This window comes from Camarhynchus parvulus, unplaced genomic scaffold (genome assembly GCF_901933205.1).
Source record: "Camarhynchus parvulus unplaced genomic scaffold, STF_HiC, whole genome shotgun sequence".
In the NCBI taxonomy this organism is placed as follows: Eukaryota; Metazoa; Chordata; class Aves; order Passeriformes; family Thraupidae; genus Camarhynchus; species Camarhynchus parvulus.
In genome coordinates this window covers 12,993-31,549 of record NW_022148100.1, presented here as the reverse complement: position 1 = coordinate 31,549, position 18,557 = coordinate 12,993, and the positions used below count along the sequence as shown (strand labels likewise).

The 18,557-nt window shown below is 53.3% G+C and overlaps 1 protein-coding gene and 1 pseudogene across 1 annotated transcript; both read left to right on the top strand.

Annotated features, from left to right (window-relative positions):
- Window positions 1-2,433: 2,433 nt before the first annotated feature.
- Window positions 2,434-9,890, top strand: LOC115916039 (annotated as a pseudogene).
- Window positions 2,436-17,090, top strand: LOC115916040 (zinc finger protein 239-like). The gene is made up of 2 exons (XM_030969749.1): window positions 2,436-2,551; window positions 16,070-17,090. The coding sequence occupies exon 2, from the start codon at window positions 16,094-16,096 to the stop codon at window positions 17,003-17,005; it is 912 nt and encodes a 303-aa protein (XP_030825609.1). The 5' UTR covers window positions 2,436-2,551; window positions 16,070-16,093; the 3' UTR covers window positions 17,006-17,090.
- Window positions 17,091-18,557: the final 1,467 nt, after the last annotated feature.

Genomic DNA, 18,557 nt, shown 5'->3' with positions numbered 1-18,557 from the left:
TGGTTAACTGGTGTGCCTCTGCCCATCGCCAAGCACCCAGTGCTGTTATTAATTTGTCTCTTATTATTCCTTATTAAACTTTCAAAAATTCTAAAGAGTGAGGCTCCTTTCTCACAAAACCCAAGGTGCTCACCCCTTGTTGTTCCCCCAAGCCAGGATTTGTCAATCCTAAACTTTGTCCATGTGGAAAGAGAGAAGGAGGCTGAGAAGAAAAGATAGATACACTGATGTGGAGGCCCATGGCACTACCATCAGAGTCTCAATCTCCCACCTGTGGAGGACTGGTCCCCAATAAGAAGAATAGATTTCAAGGTTATGGTGAGAAGCTTGCTTCTCCCATAGATCTTTGCAGGCACATGCTGATTTATGGAAAGTTCTGTTACCCCATTGGCCCGTTGGCCTAATTACCCCAGTTCACCCCCTATTACCCATCTCTGGTTAGTCCCTAGAATGTTCTCCCTCTCTGTCCCTCCATTGGCCCTAATTTACTGCATTCCTCTGCCCCTGTTTCCCTATTAGCTGACCCGACCCTTAACCCCTCCTTTGCACCATTTTCCCCCATATCCATTGGACCCTGACCCTCAGCTCCACCCTCCCTACCCCATATAAAAACCCCCTGTGCCCTCAGCTTGCACCCTGTCTGTGTCCCTGGACCCTGTTCAGCTCTGTCCCCTGTTCCTGTACCAATAAACCCAGTTTGCTGCAGATCATACCCAGACCCATCCTGCCGACTGTGTCAGCTTTATAAAGCAGCCGTGAGCTTGGGGCTCCTGAGTGCCGGACGCTCCAAGGGCCTGGGCAGCGCCAGGACGCTCCAGACTGGGACAGCCAGGCAGGGGAGGAGGAATCAGTGCCCCTTTCCCCTCTCTGCTGCTCCATCTCCCAGCCCAGCATCGCTGCAGGACAGCCTCACTACCAACGCCATCCTGCCAGGGATGGACTGGGGGGATCTCCTTCCCCTTCCCTCTGGCATGGAGGCAAATCCCATCTTCTCCTTGTCCACCCTCCTTCTTCTCCTCATTCTCTCCTACATCCATCCATGTTCCTTTCCCATCTCCTTCCTCCCTTGTTCCTTCTTGTTCCTTCCTCTCCTCCTGCCTTTTCCTTTTCCCTTCTCCCTGTCTCTTCCTCTCCTTGTCCTTCCTCCCCCAGGCACTGAGCTGCGGACAGAGACCAGGGAGAACAAATCCCTGCCACAGAACCTCGTGGAAGAGGCCATTTGGAACGGCTCCACGGCACAGGAATCCAATGGGGAGGAAAAGCCCCAGAGATCCCACACGAGGAGGGGCTGCAAACCCAGCCTGGGGAGCTGTGAGGAGGTAAAACCCTCCCTGTGCCGGGAAGGGTGTGGGGAATGTGAGAAGAGCTTCAGGCAGAGCTCAGCCTATTCCTGGTGCCTCCAAAGACGGCGGTGCCAGATGCAGAGATCCATGGGGATGCAGAGATCCCCCTGCAGATCCATGGGGATGCAGAGATCCCCCTGCAGATCCACGGGGATGCAGAGATCCCCCTGCAGATCCATGGGGATGCAGAGATCCCCTGCAGATCCATGGGGATGCAGAGATCCCCTCAGTCAATCAGAGATCTAGATATAAGATCCCCTGCAGCCCCCGGAGCAGCCACGCTGGAGCACGGGGGTGCCTGAGAGGAGGCTGTGACCCCGTGGCCAGAGGGCCCCGCTGGAGCAGCCTGTCCTGGCAGGACTGACCCCGGGGCACAGTGACCCACGCTGCAGCACTTGGAGGGGGCTGTGCCCCATGGGATGGACTCAGCTCGGAGAAGTTCCTGGAGAAGTCTCCGGTGGGAGAGAGCCCAGGGTGCAGCAGGGGAACGACTCCTGTCCCTGAGCAGAGGGAGAAGCCCCGGGGCATGAACTGAGCACGGCCCCATTCCCTGTCTCCGGCACTGCCGGGGTAGGAGGTGCAGCTGGAAGGAGGGAGGCGTGGGGGAAAGCTGGATTTAAGGGTCTTCACTTACTTCTCATTATCCTGCTCTGAGTTTTTGGAGTTTTCTGTCAGAAATCTCTCCCCTCCCCCACTCATCCACAGGGGTTTGGGGCAGTTTTCCCTTTTTGCGGGAAATCAAAGCGATGCACTGATGCTCCTAATTAGGGGTAGGAGAAGTGAGGCTCCAGGGCTTCCCGCTGAGCCGGAGCCACCGAAGCCGCAGTGCCGGGAAAGCCGTGGCGGGAGCTGCGGAGAAGTTTGTTTGTGTTTTCAGCTCAATCCCCCTCGGGCCCGGGCCCGTTCCAGGGCTGTTCCTCAGCTCCGGCTTTGCCCTCACGCAGCCCGGGGGGCCCTGAGAGCGCGGGGCGGGGCTGTGCCGTGTGCAGAGCCCGCCCCTGGCTGCGATTGGGCGATGGTGCCGTCAGTCGTGGTTGTGGCGCGCTGATTGGTGGGAGCGGGGCGGAGCAGGGCCCCGGGGGCGGGCTGAGGGCAGCCGTGGCTGGGCAGCGGCGCCATTGGCGGAGCGTGTGTGCGGGCCCGGGAGCGGCGGCAGCGGCCGGAGCGCGGTGAGGCGGCGGCGGAGCTCGGAGGCGGCCGCAGCGCAGGTGGGAGCCGCGCTGGGTTGTGCGGGGGCTCGGGGCTGGCTGCGGGCCTCGGGGGCGGCAGGGGGCTCAGGCGGGTTCGTTGTGCCGTGTCCGGCCCGTGTTGCCGCTGGCGTGAGGGCGCTGCGGGAGCGGCTGCCCGCGGTCTCCTTGCGGCCGCTGCCTCGGCAGGAGCCGCTGCCGGAGCAGCGCTGGCTCGGCCCGGTTCCTGTGGCTGGGACAGAGGTGGCTGCCCCGTGCCCGGGGCTGTGCGGGGAAATTCCCGTGGCCGGAGGTTTCTGTGGCCAGAGGAGCCAGAGGAGTCCTGTAAAAGTGACTTTATTGCTGAGCAGAGGGAGAGGCCGTGGGGCATTTGCCGTGCGGTCTCTGCCGTTGTTGTAGTTCGCAGCCTCCTTTTTATCCTCATTTTCCCGGCCTCATCTCCCTCTCCCTTTGCCCACTGGCTGAGGTACTTGGAAGGTTCAGACCTCCCGATCCGCCAACTGCATGTCCTCGTTAATGTGCACCCCCACTTTTGTATAACAGCCGATATTCACGGCTCTGTTAAGTCTTTGTTCTTCTGGAAGTTCAGGAATTCAGCGGGACTTTGTGTGAGCAGCAGTCCATGTTAATTAGTAACATTTTTTGAAACTGATGGTTTCTCCCTTCCTTATCTACAAGTCCCTGACCCAATCTCCAGGCAGATTCTCTCAGTGATTTTTTTTTTCCCTTACTGTGTCTTCTTTGGTTTTGGGATTATTTCTATTTTTTTGCCTTTTATCAGATCCATCATCCCTTCGCTCAGCTGCTGTATGAGCTGCACTCTCAAGGTGTGGAGCATGGTAAAAAGATGAGAGTTGCTGTAGCACATCAGAGGAGAAACAGCATTTGTTTAACCCATGGTCTGCCAGGGAGCCACGAAAATGTGTCCCATTCCCATCCTTTCCACATTTGGATCGGTGCATGAGCTGCTTTCTTGTTTCCTTTGTTACCTGTTTCACCACTTTTCCTTTGTCATGTATTTGCCAACAGCAGTTTGAGTCATTTAATTTTCCACAAACTCCTCCTTTTTCTGCTAACAGATGATCTGATCCCATCCCATGGTGGAGTGTTGTGTTCCTCATTTCAGTGGATTGGTCAGCAGGAAGGTCAGGAGCTGGAGCTGTCTGGTTGGTTATTATTTTGAGAACATCTTCTAATCTAATGATGCCATTTGTAATATATGGTATGGAATAATTCATGCTTATAGAGAGTATCTATGTTATAATACTAATAATACTGTGAAAGTCAAATGAGTCTCTGACCACAAGCAGCCCCAGAGACAGATGTCCGCTTCAGAATCCTAAAATTCCTGAAGGCATCAGGAGAACAATACCCCCGTTTAATACAGTTTTTTATGCTCGAGGCAGAGGAGTCCCAATTTCTTTCATAACCCAGCATATGTATGAGTTTTTTTCACTGTGCAGGGCTGGACAATTGCTGTTTCCTGAGTAGTGGCAGGCACTGATCGGCTGATGTGTCAGAGAAAGTGGCATATTCAGATGTATCTTTCTGGTAACATCTGTTATCTTGATAGATGGTATCAACTGAGTGATGATCACCCTTGGGTATTTCCTGATTGTTTTGGAGGAAGATGGATCGTGCTGGCCTTGTCGATTTATGGGTGAACGGGGGTATTGTTCTGCTGCCTTCAGGAATTTCAAGATTCCGAAGTAGACATCTGTCCCCAGGCTTCTTGTGGTCAGAGACGTGTTTGGATTTCACAATCTTATAAAACACATTCTCTCTTTAAGCATGAATTATTTCATGACATATATTACATTGCCGAAGCAGTCAGACTTGCTTTTGCCCCCCTGTTAGGTGCCATGGTGTCAGCAGAAGATACTGAATCCTTCCTGCTCAGGGCATTTCAGTGCCAGGCTCTCACAAGCACCCACAGCTCCGCTGGGTTGAGCTGAGCATGGGGCGGTGACCTGCGCTTTGTCTGATTGCCCGTCCTTCCCTCCCCTGGAACAGGGTGTTGCTTTTAGACACCACTTGTCCTGGTTGCTTCAGAGTACTTTGGAGAGGCTCCATATCTAATTCTCCCTATTTCCCTGGGGCTGCCCACACTTCTGGGTTCACTTCAGCATAGACCTTGGCCAACATATGACACAGTGGTGCAACAGAACTGGCCTCTGTATCACCTTTTGTAAAATTAATTTCCATTCCCAATTTAGCGATGAAATCCCTTCCCTGTAAATTACTCACAATTAGGAATAAATAAAACTTCATGCATTTCAAAGCCATCTCCCACATCTGCTAATAGTGATTGAATAAAACCACTCTTCTTGCTCACTTATCCCCTGAATAATCAGACATTTTTGGCATTTTACACCCTTAGGTCTGAGTTTAAGAGTGGACCAAGAGGCCCCTGTGTCCATCAGGAGAGGTCTCCTCTCAATGCAGACCCACCTGAATGTTCTCAAGGGCTCCAGTGTGGAGGGTCCCTGGTGTGATGGGAGCTGTGACAGCCCTGCCAATCCATGTCCATCAAGGGGTGGACTTGCTGGTCCTGCGGGTGCTGCTGTCTCTGCTTGCAGTGTCCTTGTGCCCTGCAGCTGGAGCCCTGATTCCTTGCCAGGGGCTGTTTGGGTGGGCTCTCCCCTGCCGAGGAGGGCAATGCCTGTGCCAGGTGCTTGTGGCCGAGCCCGTGCCCTGGGTGCTGGGGCCCCCTTGGGCCCTGGGGTTGATCCCTGAGGGGCTGTAGGAACTGTGCCCTGGCCTTTGCCTTCAGCTTGGCCTTTTTCTGCTCCCTTCTTGCATTCACCTGCTGTGCCTTTGTGCCCAAGTGCTGCAGGGCCTTCTTGTGCCCCTCCTGCAGCCCCCCTCAGTGCCTGTGGGTGCTCATCCTCTGACAGCTGCTGAGCTTTCTGCAAAATCATTCATTTCTCCATTGATCCCTGCTGTAGCGCTTAGAAAAAGCCCGGCTAGTACCACGTGCTCCCAGCAGCAGTCAGATGCAGACTGAGCCCTTCCCGGCATAAGAAGATAGGCTGCCTCAGTCCGGACTGAAGTGAAGCCTTCTGGCGCCAGCTGATGAGAGTCGCGTAATGATGGACAGGAGGCAGGCAGGTCACAGCAGCGGGGGGTTTATTGAAGGGGAAGGTGAGGGGTACAGACACGTAGGAAAGCTGCGGAGATCTGCCCGCAAGGGCGGGGACTGAAGCCACTTATAAAGGGTGGCCAGGGGGAAGAAGAAGCTCGCCCCCAGACCCATAACAGAACATTATAACCTAATAGACAAAACATAATAACAAATCATGGCAGAGTGTGGGTGGCCAATCACCCTCGGCCCCAGATGGAAGGTTCTGGAGCTGGGGGAATGGGGAGAGGGTGACGGACAAGGGGGTTGGCATAGCAACATAGGAGGGCTTAAAAGATTGATATAAAATTGGTAACAAAAAGGCAGGAGTAACTAAGCAACTGCAAGACTGACAGGGGTGGCTGAGGAAAAATGGGGGAGGGGGGGCCCGGGACAGGGGCCATCTTGGGTATATAGAATTTAATATAAAATAAGCTAAAAACGTATCAAACATTTAACATTTAACATTGAACTAAGGAAACCCGTGAACCCTCGACCAAACAGCACGCGCACCACAACAGATCCCAACAAAATCCTTAGAAGAAAATCCAGATCCTTCCATGTGCAATCCACATTTCCCAGATGTTCCTTGCTCCTGCTCCCTGTGCTCAGGGTGCCCTCCCCAGCCCGTATCCCAGAGCCGGTCCCTGTCCTGCCGCAGTGTCCAAAGGCGCCCCCCGGCGGGCAGGGCCGGCAGCTCCACGGGGCCGGGCAGCGGCCGGGGCGTCCCGCAGCCTCCTGGGGGCCGGGGGCCACTGCCGGCCCTGCCCGGGGCTGGTGGGCTCAGGCAGCGCCCGGCGCTGAGCCCCGGCTGCCCCACAGCCCCGGCCCGGCCCCGCAGCTCGGCACAGGCCCCCAGCCCGTGCTCCCGGTCCCGCACCTCTGCGCCCGGTGCTGCCGCTGTCCCCCACAGAGAAACCCCCTGGAACCCTGACCTCCTTGTTTTCCTCTCCTGGGAAACTGGGGATAGAAATGATCAGCTGACAAGTTTTGAAACTAAGACCCTGCTGAAAAAGTTCCCAATCGTCATTATTTTTCTCTTTCTCCCCTTTTCCATCATCTCTTTTCTTACCACATAGATTCCTCCTGCTGCTTCTTGCCTTAACCATATTGCTGCACACTCCCCTTCACTCAATCCCTTTGCAGCACACCAACACCATCCATCCCCTGTTGTCCAAATCACTTTTCAACTTTCCCTTATATCCCCCCTGCGCGCCCATGTCCTTGATTACCTCTGGGGGAATCCACAAACTACCTCAACATTTTCCAAGGGACCCTTCAGAGATATTTTGGTGGGAACCCCTTCCCAGCTTTTCCTTCTCTACCCTCCATGGGTGTCCTGCCATGTTCACTCCCCAAAGATCCCAGTGCACTCACTGATGAGATTTTCAGTGCTCTCTCCCTGCTGACTCTTCAGAGCCCGCCCGATGTGTCACTCGTCTGTCTCCTGGTCACTCTCGGGTACCCAATCAATCCCCGGTGCTGGCGCCCCCCAAGGGAGCCGATCACCCAAACGGGCTGAGGCACCTTCAGCTGCACTCACTGCCCGCCGCCCCGGACGGTGCAAGGAATTCCGGATGAGTCCCAAGATGTGTGGAAAAATTAACATCACCAGAGGGTTTTGTCCAGAAAGCAGACAGAGGAGTCCTGTAAAAGTAATTTCATTCCTAAAAATTAGGGAGCAACCATGGGATATTTGCCACGGGGTCTCTCCAGTTGTTGGAAGACACTGCTTCCTTTTCATCCCAATTTTCCTGACCACATCTCCCTTTCCCTTCCCCTATTGGCTGAAGTACTAGAGAGGTACAGACTTCCCAATCCACCTAATACATACCCCCTTTACATGCTCCCCACTTTTGTATAGCAAACGATATTCAGGGCTCTGTGAAGTCTTTGTTGTTCTCCTCGAAGTTCATTAATTTAGCAGGACCTTGGCTGAGCAGCATTCTGTGTCATCAATTAAGAACATTTTCTGAAACTGATGGTTTCTCCTGTCCCATCCTTATGTACAAGTCCCTGGCTCTATCTCTTAGCAGATTCACAGCATCTCTTTGTAAAGACACTTTCCTCTTCTTCCTTTCATGGGTTCCCCCGTTTGTGGGACATCCCCCTGGAGCAGGGTGTCCCCCCTTGCTGCAGCCCCAGCCCTCAGGCAGCGCTCAGCCAATCAGAGCACGCGGCGCTGATGACTCAGTAGTTGCCAGGCAGGCCCGCAGCTCCCAGCGTTCCCCATCTGTGCCCCGCCCTCGGTCCCAGCGCCCCCCTTGAGGGGAATTTGGGGAGGTGGGAGTGGGGCAGCACCAAGGCCGGGCCCCCCCGCACTGTCCTGGCGGGAGCGGCTGCAGTGGGGACCGAGTGCGGGCGGGAGCGGCCGAGAGCCCAGCGCTGCCCCAGCCCGACCTGCCCCAGCTCCATCCCTGCCCCTGCGTGGGATGCTGTGGGTTTGGGGGGAAGAGGGAGCCGGCAGTGGGTGCTGGGGCCTGGGGGCAGGAGGAGAAGGGAGGGAGAAGCAGGGTTGAAGAACAAAAGGGTCAAACGATGCACGTGGGAGGAGAAGGTGGGATTGTGCATGAGAAGGAGGAGCAGCAGGAGGAAGAGGAGTGTGAGGAAGAGTAGGGACACAGAAGGAGGAGGAGGAGCAGAAACAGGAAGCATCACAAGGCTCCACCTCTCCCTGTATCTGCAGCCTCCACCCCCAGCCCCAGGAGCATTGCGCCCTCACATGCAGCCCCCTTTGGAGGGGGGATCCACGATTTTCATGGGGGTGAATCTTGGTGTTTCTGAGCTTTATTGGGCTAAATATTGGTACTTTGGTGTTTTGCAGAGGCTGAATCTTTATATTTAGGAGGGGATTCTTGCTGAATCATGATGTTTGGCAGCTATTGATCTGTGCCTTGATGCTTGTAGGATTTTTGTGCTAAATCTTGTTGTTTTGGCAGTTCTTACAGAAACAAGATGCCCAATGACTTCCTGAGATGAACTCAGGCAAGGAGGAGCCCCCAGCCCAAGGCGCTCTCATTTTGTTTTTTCTCCCAAACCAGGATTTCTCATTCCCAAGCTGTTGCCAGATGGAGGAGGAAAATCCCTGGAGATGCCGCACAAGGAGGGGCTGCAAGGAGGAAAGAGCCCCCGTGTGCCAGGAAGGTGGCCGGAGATCCATCCGGAGCTCAGAGCTGGTGGAGAAGCCTCATGGCAGGGAGAAGCCACACAAGTGCTTGGAATGTGGGAAGGGCTTCAGCCACAACTCTGACCTGAGGAAACACCAGAGGATCCACACTGGGGAAAAGCCCTTTGAGTGTGGGAATGTGGGAAATGCTTCAGCCACAGCTCCAACCTGAGGGAACACCAGAGAATCCTCACTGGGGAAAAGCCCTGTGAGTGTGGCGAATGTGGGATGAGCTTCAGCCAGAGCTTCCACCTAAGGGAACACCAGAGAATCCACACTGGGGAAAAGCCCTTTGAGTCTGGGGAATGTGGGAAGGCCTTCAGGAAGGTCTCTGGTCTGATCCAGCACCAGGTGATCCACACTGGCGAACGGCCTTATGAGTGCTTGGAGTGTGGGAAGAGCTTTGGGTGGAGTTATGCCCTGAGAAGCCACCACCAGCTCATCCACACTGGGGACTGGCCCTACGAGTGTCCTGAGTGTGGGAAAAGGTTTCAGTCCAGCTCCAATCTCCTCGTACATCAGCAGATTCACACAGATGAGAGGCCCTTTCGCTGCCTCGACTGCGGGAAGGGCTTCAAGTGCAACTCATACCTCATCCTGCACCAGCGCATCCACACTGGGGAGAGGCCCTATGAGTGTCCCCAGTGTGGGAAGAGGTTGCAAAGGAGCTCCGATCTCCTTGTACATGAGTGGATTCACACAGAGGAGAGGCCCTTCCGCTGCCCTGACTTCAGGAAGGGCTTCAAGCACAACTCCAGCCTCATCAGGCACCAGCGCATCCACACCGGGGGAGGCCCTACGAGTGTCCTGAGTGTGGGAAGAGCTTCTCCAGCAGTTCTAACTTGACCCAACACCAACGGAGGCGCCACTAAGGGAAGCCCTGTGAGTGCCCCGAGTTCAGGAAGAGCTTTGTGCGCTGCTCTGGCTCCATCTCCCATGGGAAGATCCATGTTGGATGATGCCCAGTGACCCCCGTTGGGCAGAGCCCTGGTGATCCATGGTCCAGGTGATCCATGTTTGGAAGACACCTGGCTGGGAGGCTCCACATCTTCCTGGCTCCCATGGGCACCTGGATGAATGCAGGGCAGGGAAACATCCATTCACCACTTTTCCATTGTCATGTATTTGCCAACAGCAGTTTGAGTCATTTAATTTTCCACAAACTCCTCCTCCTTCTGCTAACAGATGATCTGATCCCATCCCATGGTGAAATGTTGTGTTCCTCATTTCAGTGGATTGGTCAGCAGGAAGGTCAGGAGCTGGAGCTGTCTGGTTGGTTATTCTTTCGAGAAGAGCTTGTAATCTAATGATGCCATTGAAATGAGAAATGGGTTCTGTGGCTCCTGATATGAAATGGTTTGGGTTCCCAGGGGCTGGTCCATGGTGTTGTAGGATTTGTTCTGGTGGGCGTTGATGTTTTTCCCATTGTTTGCACTGCCTCGGGAGCCAGGGCTGCATCAATGGCCGATTTTCTGTAATTTAAACATCAAATACTTGGATTCCCAACTGATTTCTTGAACCTGTGGTAGCAACAGCCACCATGCTGTAATGCACCCTATATAACGTAGACAGTGACAGCACATGTTGTAGTGGGCAGAGGGATGATTCCTTCCCACTTTTTAAAGTGGCGTTTTCACAACATTCTGCTTTTTCTGTTTCCCTTGGCAGCTTTAATCCATTTCTGTGGCAGGGTCAGATATCCTCACCATGTCTCTGCCTTTAGCTGTGCAAATTCCATCTGTGCAAGCAGGCAGAGCTTGAGGTGAGGGGCAGAGGGAATCAGCCTAATTCCTCCCCCAGGCAAGAAGACCCAGGTACATTGTCCACACTTTGCCCAGCAGTGTTGGTTTGCATTTCTAAAGCTCCTCTGCAGGCTGACTAGAACCAAAGCTTCTCTTCCAGGGCAGTAATCTGGTGACTCCCCTGTTTCTTTCCCACCCACCTTCCTTTGCCTTTTTTTTGATGCCTTTTGTTTTTCCTTTTTTTAAACAGTATTCTGTTAACTGTTTGTGTGTTAAAGCGTCAGATTTAGACCTCTTCTGGTTTTTCAAAATGCATCCTAAAGGTGAGCATCCAGAAACCCAGACCACAATTGTGCCAGCACTAAGAGACATGTACACACATACCCAAAAAGCCTCTACTTCTCCTAAGAATACAAATTGATTCTGACACCCCTGACCCAAGCCTTACTGACCAAAAGAAGGATTATTAAGAAAAAACATTCTAATATTGTAATCTGTCGCTGTTGAGGCGGTCGCGACACAAAGCAGAGACTTCAGACAGTCTCAGTTGGCAACACTTTATTTCTGAACATGGCTAACTTTTATACACTTTTCAATTGTTTATACTTCTTCTATACTAACTATTGGCCACAATAAATCAACATAATGCTATTGGTGAAGAGTTATAGTGACTTCACATCCAGATTCTGATTGAATCCAGATGCAAGATTCTCTTATCTTTCTTCTCTCGATCTCCTTGGTTACAGCCTTGGAGAGAGCTCCTTAACAGCTTCTTCTTACTTCTTGACTTCTTCTCGCTCCTTTAGCTAACAGGCCCGCTGTTAGCCCCTTCCACAGTAATCTTGTCACCAAAATGGTGGGAAGAGCCAAAACTCTCCAACATTTCCAGCGTTAGAGAGTCAGGCATTACTTGGTTCTGGCCAGGATGTGCAACAGAAATCATTTCACCCACACGTAGCCCGGGTGTGCAGTCAAAATTGGTCAATGACACATGAGTTTTAGTAGATTTTTCCTAAACTTTATACCATCCAAAACCCATAGAAATCTACTGGTTTAATGTTCATTGCTTCCAAGTTGTGTAAGTTTTTAGTATTTGGTTTCCTATTGGACCCAGATTTCTTCCCCTCTGATGTAAATTAGATCCACAATCCTGGATTTCCTTCTCAGCCTTTTCCAGACCGGGTGTCTCCAGCTCTGCTGGGGGCAGTGTCTGGGGTAGCTGTTGATTGTGTCAGCAGAAGATATTGAAGCCTTCCTGCTCAGGGCATTTCAGTGCCAGGCTCTCACAAGCACCCACAGCTCCGCCGGTTGAGCTGAGCATGGGGCGGTGACCTGCGCTTTGTCTGATTCCCCTTCCTTAATAACAGCCTGTCTTGTCGCTCTTTTCCCTTCTGCTGCCCTTGCAGAGCCATCCACAAACACATTTTCTCCCTCAGGCCAGGGAATGTCCCATCAATCTCTCCCAGCCTGGGTCTGGAGCTCTGTCCCTTGAGTGCAGTCCTGGGTTCCTTGCCAGCCCCTCTCCAGGCTGTTCAAACAGGAGGCTGGGTTAAACCCTTGCCCTGTCCTCAGTTCTAAATCCTCCTGTGCCACGGAACAAGTTTCATACTGTAATAACCGAGCCCTGCTCATCCATTTAGAGGCTCTTCTGGTTGTCAAAGCTTTAACTTGATGCCAGACTTGAACTATAGGAGATCCTTCTGTTGTCATCAGTTTTCAGGCCTCAGTTCCCATGAAAGCTGTGTCTGCACCATTCTGCAGACATTGAGGCCACTCTGGCCACTGGGTTAAACATTTTAACACAAGAATTCCTTTGGCAAGACCCTGTTTAACATCCACCTATAATTCAAATTCTTTTTCCCTGTCTAGGAGGGCCAGGGCAGGAGCCTCAGTTAATCTGCTTTTTAACTCTTGAAAATTCTGTGATTCCTCCTTGTGTCCATCCATCCAGTTTCTTGACTGGAGTGTTGTAGGGAGAGATCCCTGGCTCCAAAACCCTGCCTTTAACAGGGAGTCAGTAATAAGCTGTAAGCCCTTCCTTCCCTCTCTTGGAATAGGGTATTGCTTTTAAATCAATACAAGCAACCTCTTGTCTTTGTTGCTTCAAAGTAATTTGGTGAGGCTCTATATCTAATTTTCCCTCTTTCCCTGGGTCTGCCCATATTTGTGGGTTCACTTCAGCATAGGCCTTGCCAGACATTTGACACAAAAGTACAACAGCATAAGCCTCTGTATGACCTTTTACAATATAAAAATACAGCCACCAATTCCTTCCAAGTAAATTGCAATCACAGTAGGAAGAAAAAGAAATTCATTTATTTCAAACGTATCCCCTACATCTCCTAATAGTGGTTGATTAAATCATACCTGCTCATTTTCCCCACTTATTCCCTTAATAATTAAACCATGCCTTTACGATTTTGCCTGTTAGGTCTAAGATTCAGAGTGGATTGAGAGGCCCCTGTGTCCATCAGAAAATGCCTCCTCTCAATGCAGACCCACCTGAATGTTCTCAAGGGCTCCAGTGTGGAGGATCCCTGGTGTGATGGGAGCTGTGACAGCCCTGCCAATCCATGTCCATCAAGGGGTGGATTTGCTGGTCCTGCGGGTGCTGCTGTCTCTGCTTGCAGTGTCCTTGTGCCCTGCAGCTGGAGCCCTGATTCCTTGCCAGGGGCTGTTTGGGTGGGCTCTCCCCTGCCGAGGAGGGCAATGCCTGTGCCAGGTGCTTGTGGCCGAGCCCGTGCCCTGGGTGCTGGGGCCCCCTTGGGCCCTGGGGTTGATCCCTGAGGGGCTGTAGGAACTGTGCCCTGGCCTTTGCCTTCAGCTTGGCCTTTTTCTGCTCCCTTCTTGCATTCACCTGCTGTGCCTTTGTGCCCAAGTGCTGCAGGGCCTTCTTGTGCCCCTCCTGCAGCCCCCCTCAGTGCCTGTGGGTGCTCATCCTCTGACAGCTGCTGCGCTTTCTGCAAAATCATTCATTTCTCCAATGATCCAAACCAAATCCTGAAAAGAAAATCCTGATCTGTCCATGTGCAATCCACATTTCCCAGATGTTCCTTGCTCCTGCTCCCTGTGCTCAGGGTGCCCTCCCCAGCCCGTATCCCAGAGCCGGTCCCTGTCCTGCCGCAGTGTCCAAAGGCGCCCCCGGCGGGCAGGGCCGGCAGCTCCACGGGGCCGGGCAGCGGCCGGGGCGTCCCGCAGCCTCCTGGGGGCCGGGGGCCACTGCCGGCCCTGCCCGGGGCTGGTGGGCTCAGGCAGCGCCCGGCGCTGAGCCCCGGCTGCCCCACAGCCCCGGCCCGGCCCCGCAGCTCGGCACAGGCCCCCAGCCCGTGCTCCCGGTCCTGCACCTCTGCGCCCGGTGCTGCCGCTGCCCCGCACAGAGAAACCCCCTGAAACCCTGACCTCCTTGTTTTCCTCTCCTGGAAACCGGGGAATTCAAAGGATCAGCTGGCAAATTTTGAGGCTAAGACCCTGCTGAAAAACATCCCAATCCTCAGTATTTTTCTCTTTCTCCCCTTTTCTTTTTCTTACCACATAGATTCCTCCTGCTGCTTCTTGCCTTATCCATATTGCTGCACATCCCCCTTCAGCCAGTCTCTTCCCAGCACACCAACACCATCCATCCCCTGTTGTCCAAATCCCTTCTTCACTTCTCTTATTGCCCCCTGGGTGTCCATGTCCTTAATTACCTCTGGGGGAATGTGCAAACAACCTCAACCTTCTCCCAAGGGACCCTTCAGAAATATTTTGGGATCATCATCCCTTTGACACTGGACCCCTTCCCGGCTTTCCCTTTTCTACCCTCCATGGGTGCCCTGCCATGTTCACTCCCCAAAGATCCCAGTGCACTCACTGATGAGATTTTCAGTGCTCTCTCCCTGCTGACTCTTCACAGCCCCCTGATGTGTCACTCGTCTGTCTCCTGGTCACTCTCGGGTACCCAATCAATCCCCGGTGCTGCCGCCCCCCAAGGGAGCCGATCACCCAAACTGGCTGAGGCACCTTCAGCTGCACTCACTGCCCGGCACCCCTGACTGTGGAAAGAATTCCGGATGAGTCCCAAGGTGTGTGGAAAAATTGACATCACCAGAGGTTTCTGTCCAGAAAGCAGACAGAGGAGTCCTGTAAAAGTAATTTCATTCCTAAAGAAAGGGAGAGGCCATGGGACATCTGCTACGGGGTTTCTCCAGTTCTTGGAGGACACAGCCTCCTGTGCATCCTAATTTTCCCGGGCACATCTCCCTTTCCCTTCCCTATTGGCTGAAGTACTTGAGAGGTACAGACTTCCCAATCCACCTACTACATATCCCCTTGATATGCTCCCTACTTTTGTGTAGCAAACGATATTCATGGCTCTGTGAAGTCTTTGTTCTTCTTCTCCAAGTTCATGGATTGATCAGGACCGTGGCTGAGCAGCATTCTGTGTCATCATTTAAGAACATTTTCTGAAACTGATGGCTTCTCCTGTCGCTTCCTTAAGTACAAGTTCCTGGCCCTATCTCTGAGCAGATTCACAGCATCTGTTTTTAAAGACACTTTCCTCTTGTTCCTTTCATGGGGTCCCCCGTTTGTGGGACATCCCCCTGGAGCAGGGTGTCCCCCCTTGCTGCAGCCCCAGCCCTCAGGCAGCGCTCAGCCAATCAGAGCACGCGGCGCTGATGACTCAGTAGTTGCCAGGCAGACCCGCAGCTCCCAGCGTTCCCCATCTGTGCTCCGCCCTCGGTCCCAGCGCCCCCCTTGAGGGGAATTTGGGGAGGTGGGAGTGGGGCAGCGCCAAGGCCGGGCCCCCCCGCGCTGTCCAGGCGGGAGCGGCTGCAGTGGGGACCGAGTGCGGGCGGGAGCGGCCGAGAGCCCAGCGCTGCCCCAGCCCGACCTGCCCCAGCTCCATCCCTGCCCCTGCGTGGGATGCTGTGGGTTTGGGGGGAAGAGGGAGCCGGCAGTGGGTGCTGGGCCTGGGGCAGGAGGAGAAGGGAAGGAGAAGCAGGGTTGAAGAACAAAATGGTGAAACGATGCACATGGGAAGAAAAGATGGGATTGTGCAGGAGAAGGAGGAGTAGTAGGAGGAAGAAGATTGTGAGGAAGAGCAGGAACAGAGGAGGAGGAGGAACAGAAAGAGGCAGCACCACACGGTTCTACTCCTCCCTGTATCTGCAGCCGCCCCCCCAGCCCCAGGAGCTTTGTCCCCCCATATGCCACAGGTGACTGGGGGAGGGGGAATCCGTGATTTTCACAGGGCTGAATCTTGGTGTTTCTGAACTTTATTGGGCAAATGTTGGTGCTTTTGTTTTTTGTGAGGGCTTAATCTCTGTATTTTGGGAGGGGTTTTTGCTGAATCGTGATGTTTGGGAAGTTTTTGATCTGCATCTTGATGTTTAGAGGATTTTTGTGCTGAATCATGGTGTTTTGGAGGTTCTTTCCGACACAAGATGCCAAATGACTTCCCGAAATAAACTTGGGCAAGGAGGAACTCCCAGTCCAAGCTGCTCTCCTCTTGATTTTTTTCCCCAAACCAGGATTTTTCATTCCCAGGGCGTGGCATGATGGAGGAGGAGGAAAAGCCCCGAATGTACCTCATGAAGAGGGGCTGCAAACCGTGCCCAGGGAGCTCTGGGGAGGAAAGAGGCCCCATGAGCCAGGAATGCATCCTGCAATCCAGCCAGAGCTTGGAGCTGGTGGAGAAGCCTCATGGCAGGGAGAAGCCACACAGGTGCTTGGAATGTGGGAAGTGTTTCAGTTGGAGCTCCACCCTGAGGCAGCACCAGGTGATCCACACTGGGGAGAGGCCCTTTGAGTGTGAGGAGTGTGGGAGGAGTTTCAGCCACAACTCCATCCTGATCCAGCACCAGAGGATCCACACTGGGGAGAAGCCCTTTGAGTGTGGGGAGTGTGGGAAGAGCTTCAGGCAGAGGGGCCAACTGATACGACACCGGGTGATCCACACTGGGGAAAAGCCCTTTGAGTGTGGGGAATGTGGGATGAGCTTCAACCAGAAGGGCCACCTGACGGAACACCAGAAGATCCACACTGGGGAAAAGCCCTACAAGTGTGGGGAATGTGGGAAGAGCTTCAGAGGAAGCTCGGCCCTGATTCGGCACCAGGTGATCCACACGGGGGAACGGCCCTACATCTGCTTGGAATGTGGGAAGAGCTATGGGTGGCACTCGGACCTGAGAAAACACCAGCGCATCCACACCGGGGAGAGGCCCTACGAGTGTCCTGAGTGTGGGAAGAGGTTTCAGAGGAGCTCCGATCTCCTCAAACATGAGCGGATTCACACAGAGGAGAGGCCCTTCCGCTGCTCCGACTGTGGGAAGGGCTTCAAGCAAAACTGCAAACTCACCATCCACCGGCGCATCCACACCGGGGAGAGGCCCTACGAGTGTCCTGAGTGTGGGAAGAGCTTCTCACAGAGCTCTCACTTGACAGAACACCAACGGAGGCGCCACTAAGGGAAGCCCTGTGAGTGCCCCAAGTGTGGGAAGAGCTTTGTGCGCAGCTCCAGCTCCATCCCCCAAGGGATGATCCGGGGGGCCAGTGACCCCCTTTGGGCAGAGCCCTGGTGATCCATGGTCCTGCTGATCTGTGTTGGGAAGACAGCTGGCTGGGGGCTTCACCTCTTCCCTGTTTCGGGTAGCTAGATAAACCCAGCAGCAGGAACATCCATTGGGACACAGACCTACAATGGGAATTCCTTGGGGAGAGCAGATTTGTCAACTTTCAACCCCATAAAATCTTTTGCATTCAATCCTATCTTCTGGCGACATCAGGGAGTACTGAATGGTGTTGAAGGTATGTTCGGGGTGGACTGTATGATGCTTGTATCCCCAGTTGTCTGTTCTGTTTGTGCTGAATAAGTTTTGTACCTTCGAGACTTTTCCTGAGGGTGAAAGGGGGAGAGAAGCAGCACGCAGTTTGTTTTCAGAAACTGCACTCACTCCTCCACATTCCTGCTCTGGGACTGTGTTGTCTGCAGATGGACAGACAGTGGGACAGAGCTCTCCTTTGCTTTTAGTTAGTTTTAGCTAGCTGAGGCAAAGAAGTTCCCTGGACTGTGGGTTTTTTCCCTTTTCTTTGGACCTGTTTAAACCTGCTCTGGCCTGAACACCAGAAGAGCATTGGCAGCTCACACCTGTGGCCCACCGGGCCGGGCCTGGGCCGCGGCATTTCCAGCACCAGAGGGACTGATAAGAGACTGAGTGAGCAGAGCTACAGCCCACGGAGGGGACTTTGTGAGTTTGTCTCTCTTTTAGAGCAGCGAGAGGTTTTATTGTTTAATATTGTTTAGGTTTTCTTGTGTAATAAACAGTTTTTTCCACTTTTCTTCAAGGAGGTATTTTATTTTTCCTGAACCAGCTGGGGGAGGGGCCAATTGAATCTGTTTTCTAGAGGAACCCCTTTGGGGGTTCTCTCCCAAATTTGCCCTGAACCAGAACAAGGTCTTTTCCAACTTCAGGGATTCCATGATTTTGATTTCCTATTGCCCAAGGGTGTCTTCAGTAGCCAACTGGTGAAAAACTGGGGAAAAGACTAAGATTTTGGAGACAGTGGGATAAAAACTCCGCCAAAAAAGGTTCTTGCCTTCTAGCCAAGCACATGGATCCTGAGCCAGCATGGACACTGAAAGCCTTTTCTTTTGGCTTTGATTTTCTTTTAATTTCTCTTCATCCCTTTAAAATATCCAACACAGGGGTAAAAGCAGACATTGAACTAAGACGTGGGTGTGGTCATGGTAGAACACAGACATGGGACACAGCATGGAGAGTAACATGGGGACGCATGGATATGGAGGGGATAGCCATTTGTAGGGACATAGGGGGACACGGGCATGGATGGAGATGTGGGGGACAATGATAGGGATGGAAAACATGGTGGGGGAGACAGCCATGGGTGAGGACATGGTGGGACATGGCCAGTGACATGTGGGGAAATGGCCATGGCTGGTGCCATGGGGGGAACTTGCAGGGGATGTGGGGGATGCTGGGTTTGAGGGAGTTGAGGGTT

Bases quoted from the DNA above. Each gene is read 5' to 3' on its own strand.
- LOC115916040 (XM_030969749.1), top strand. From the start codon at position 16,094: ATGATGGAGGAGGAGGAAAAGCCCCGAATGTACCTCATGAAGAGGGGC.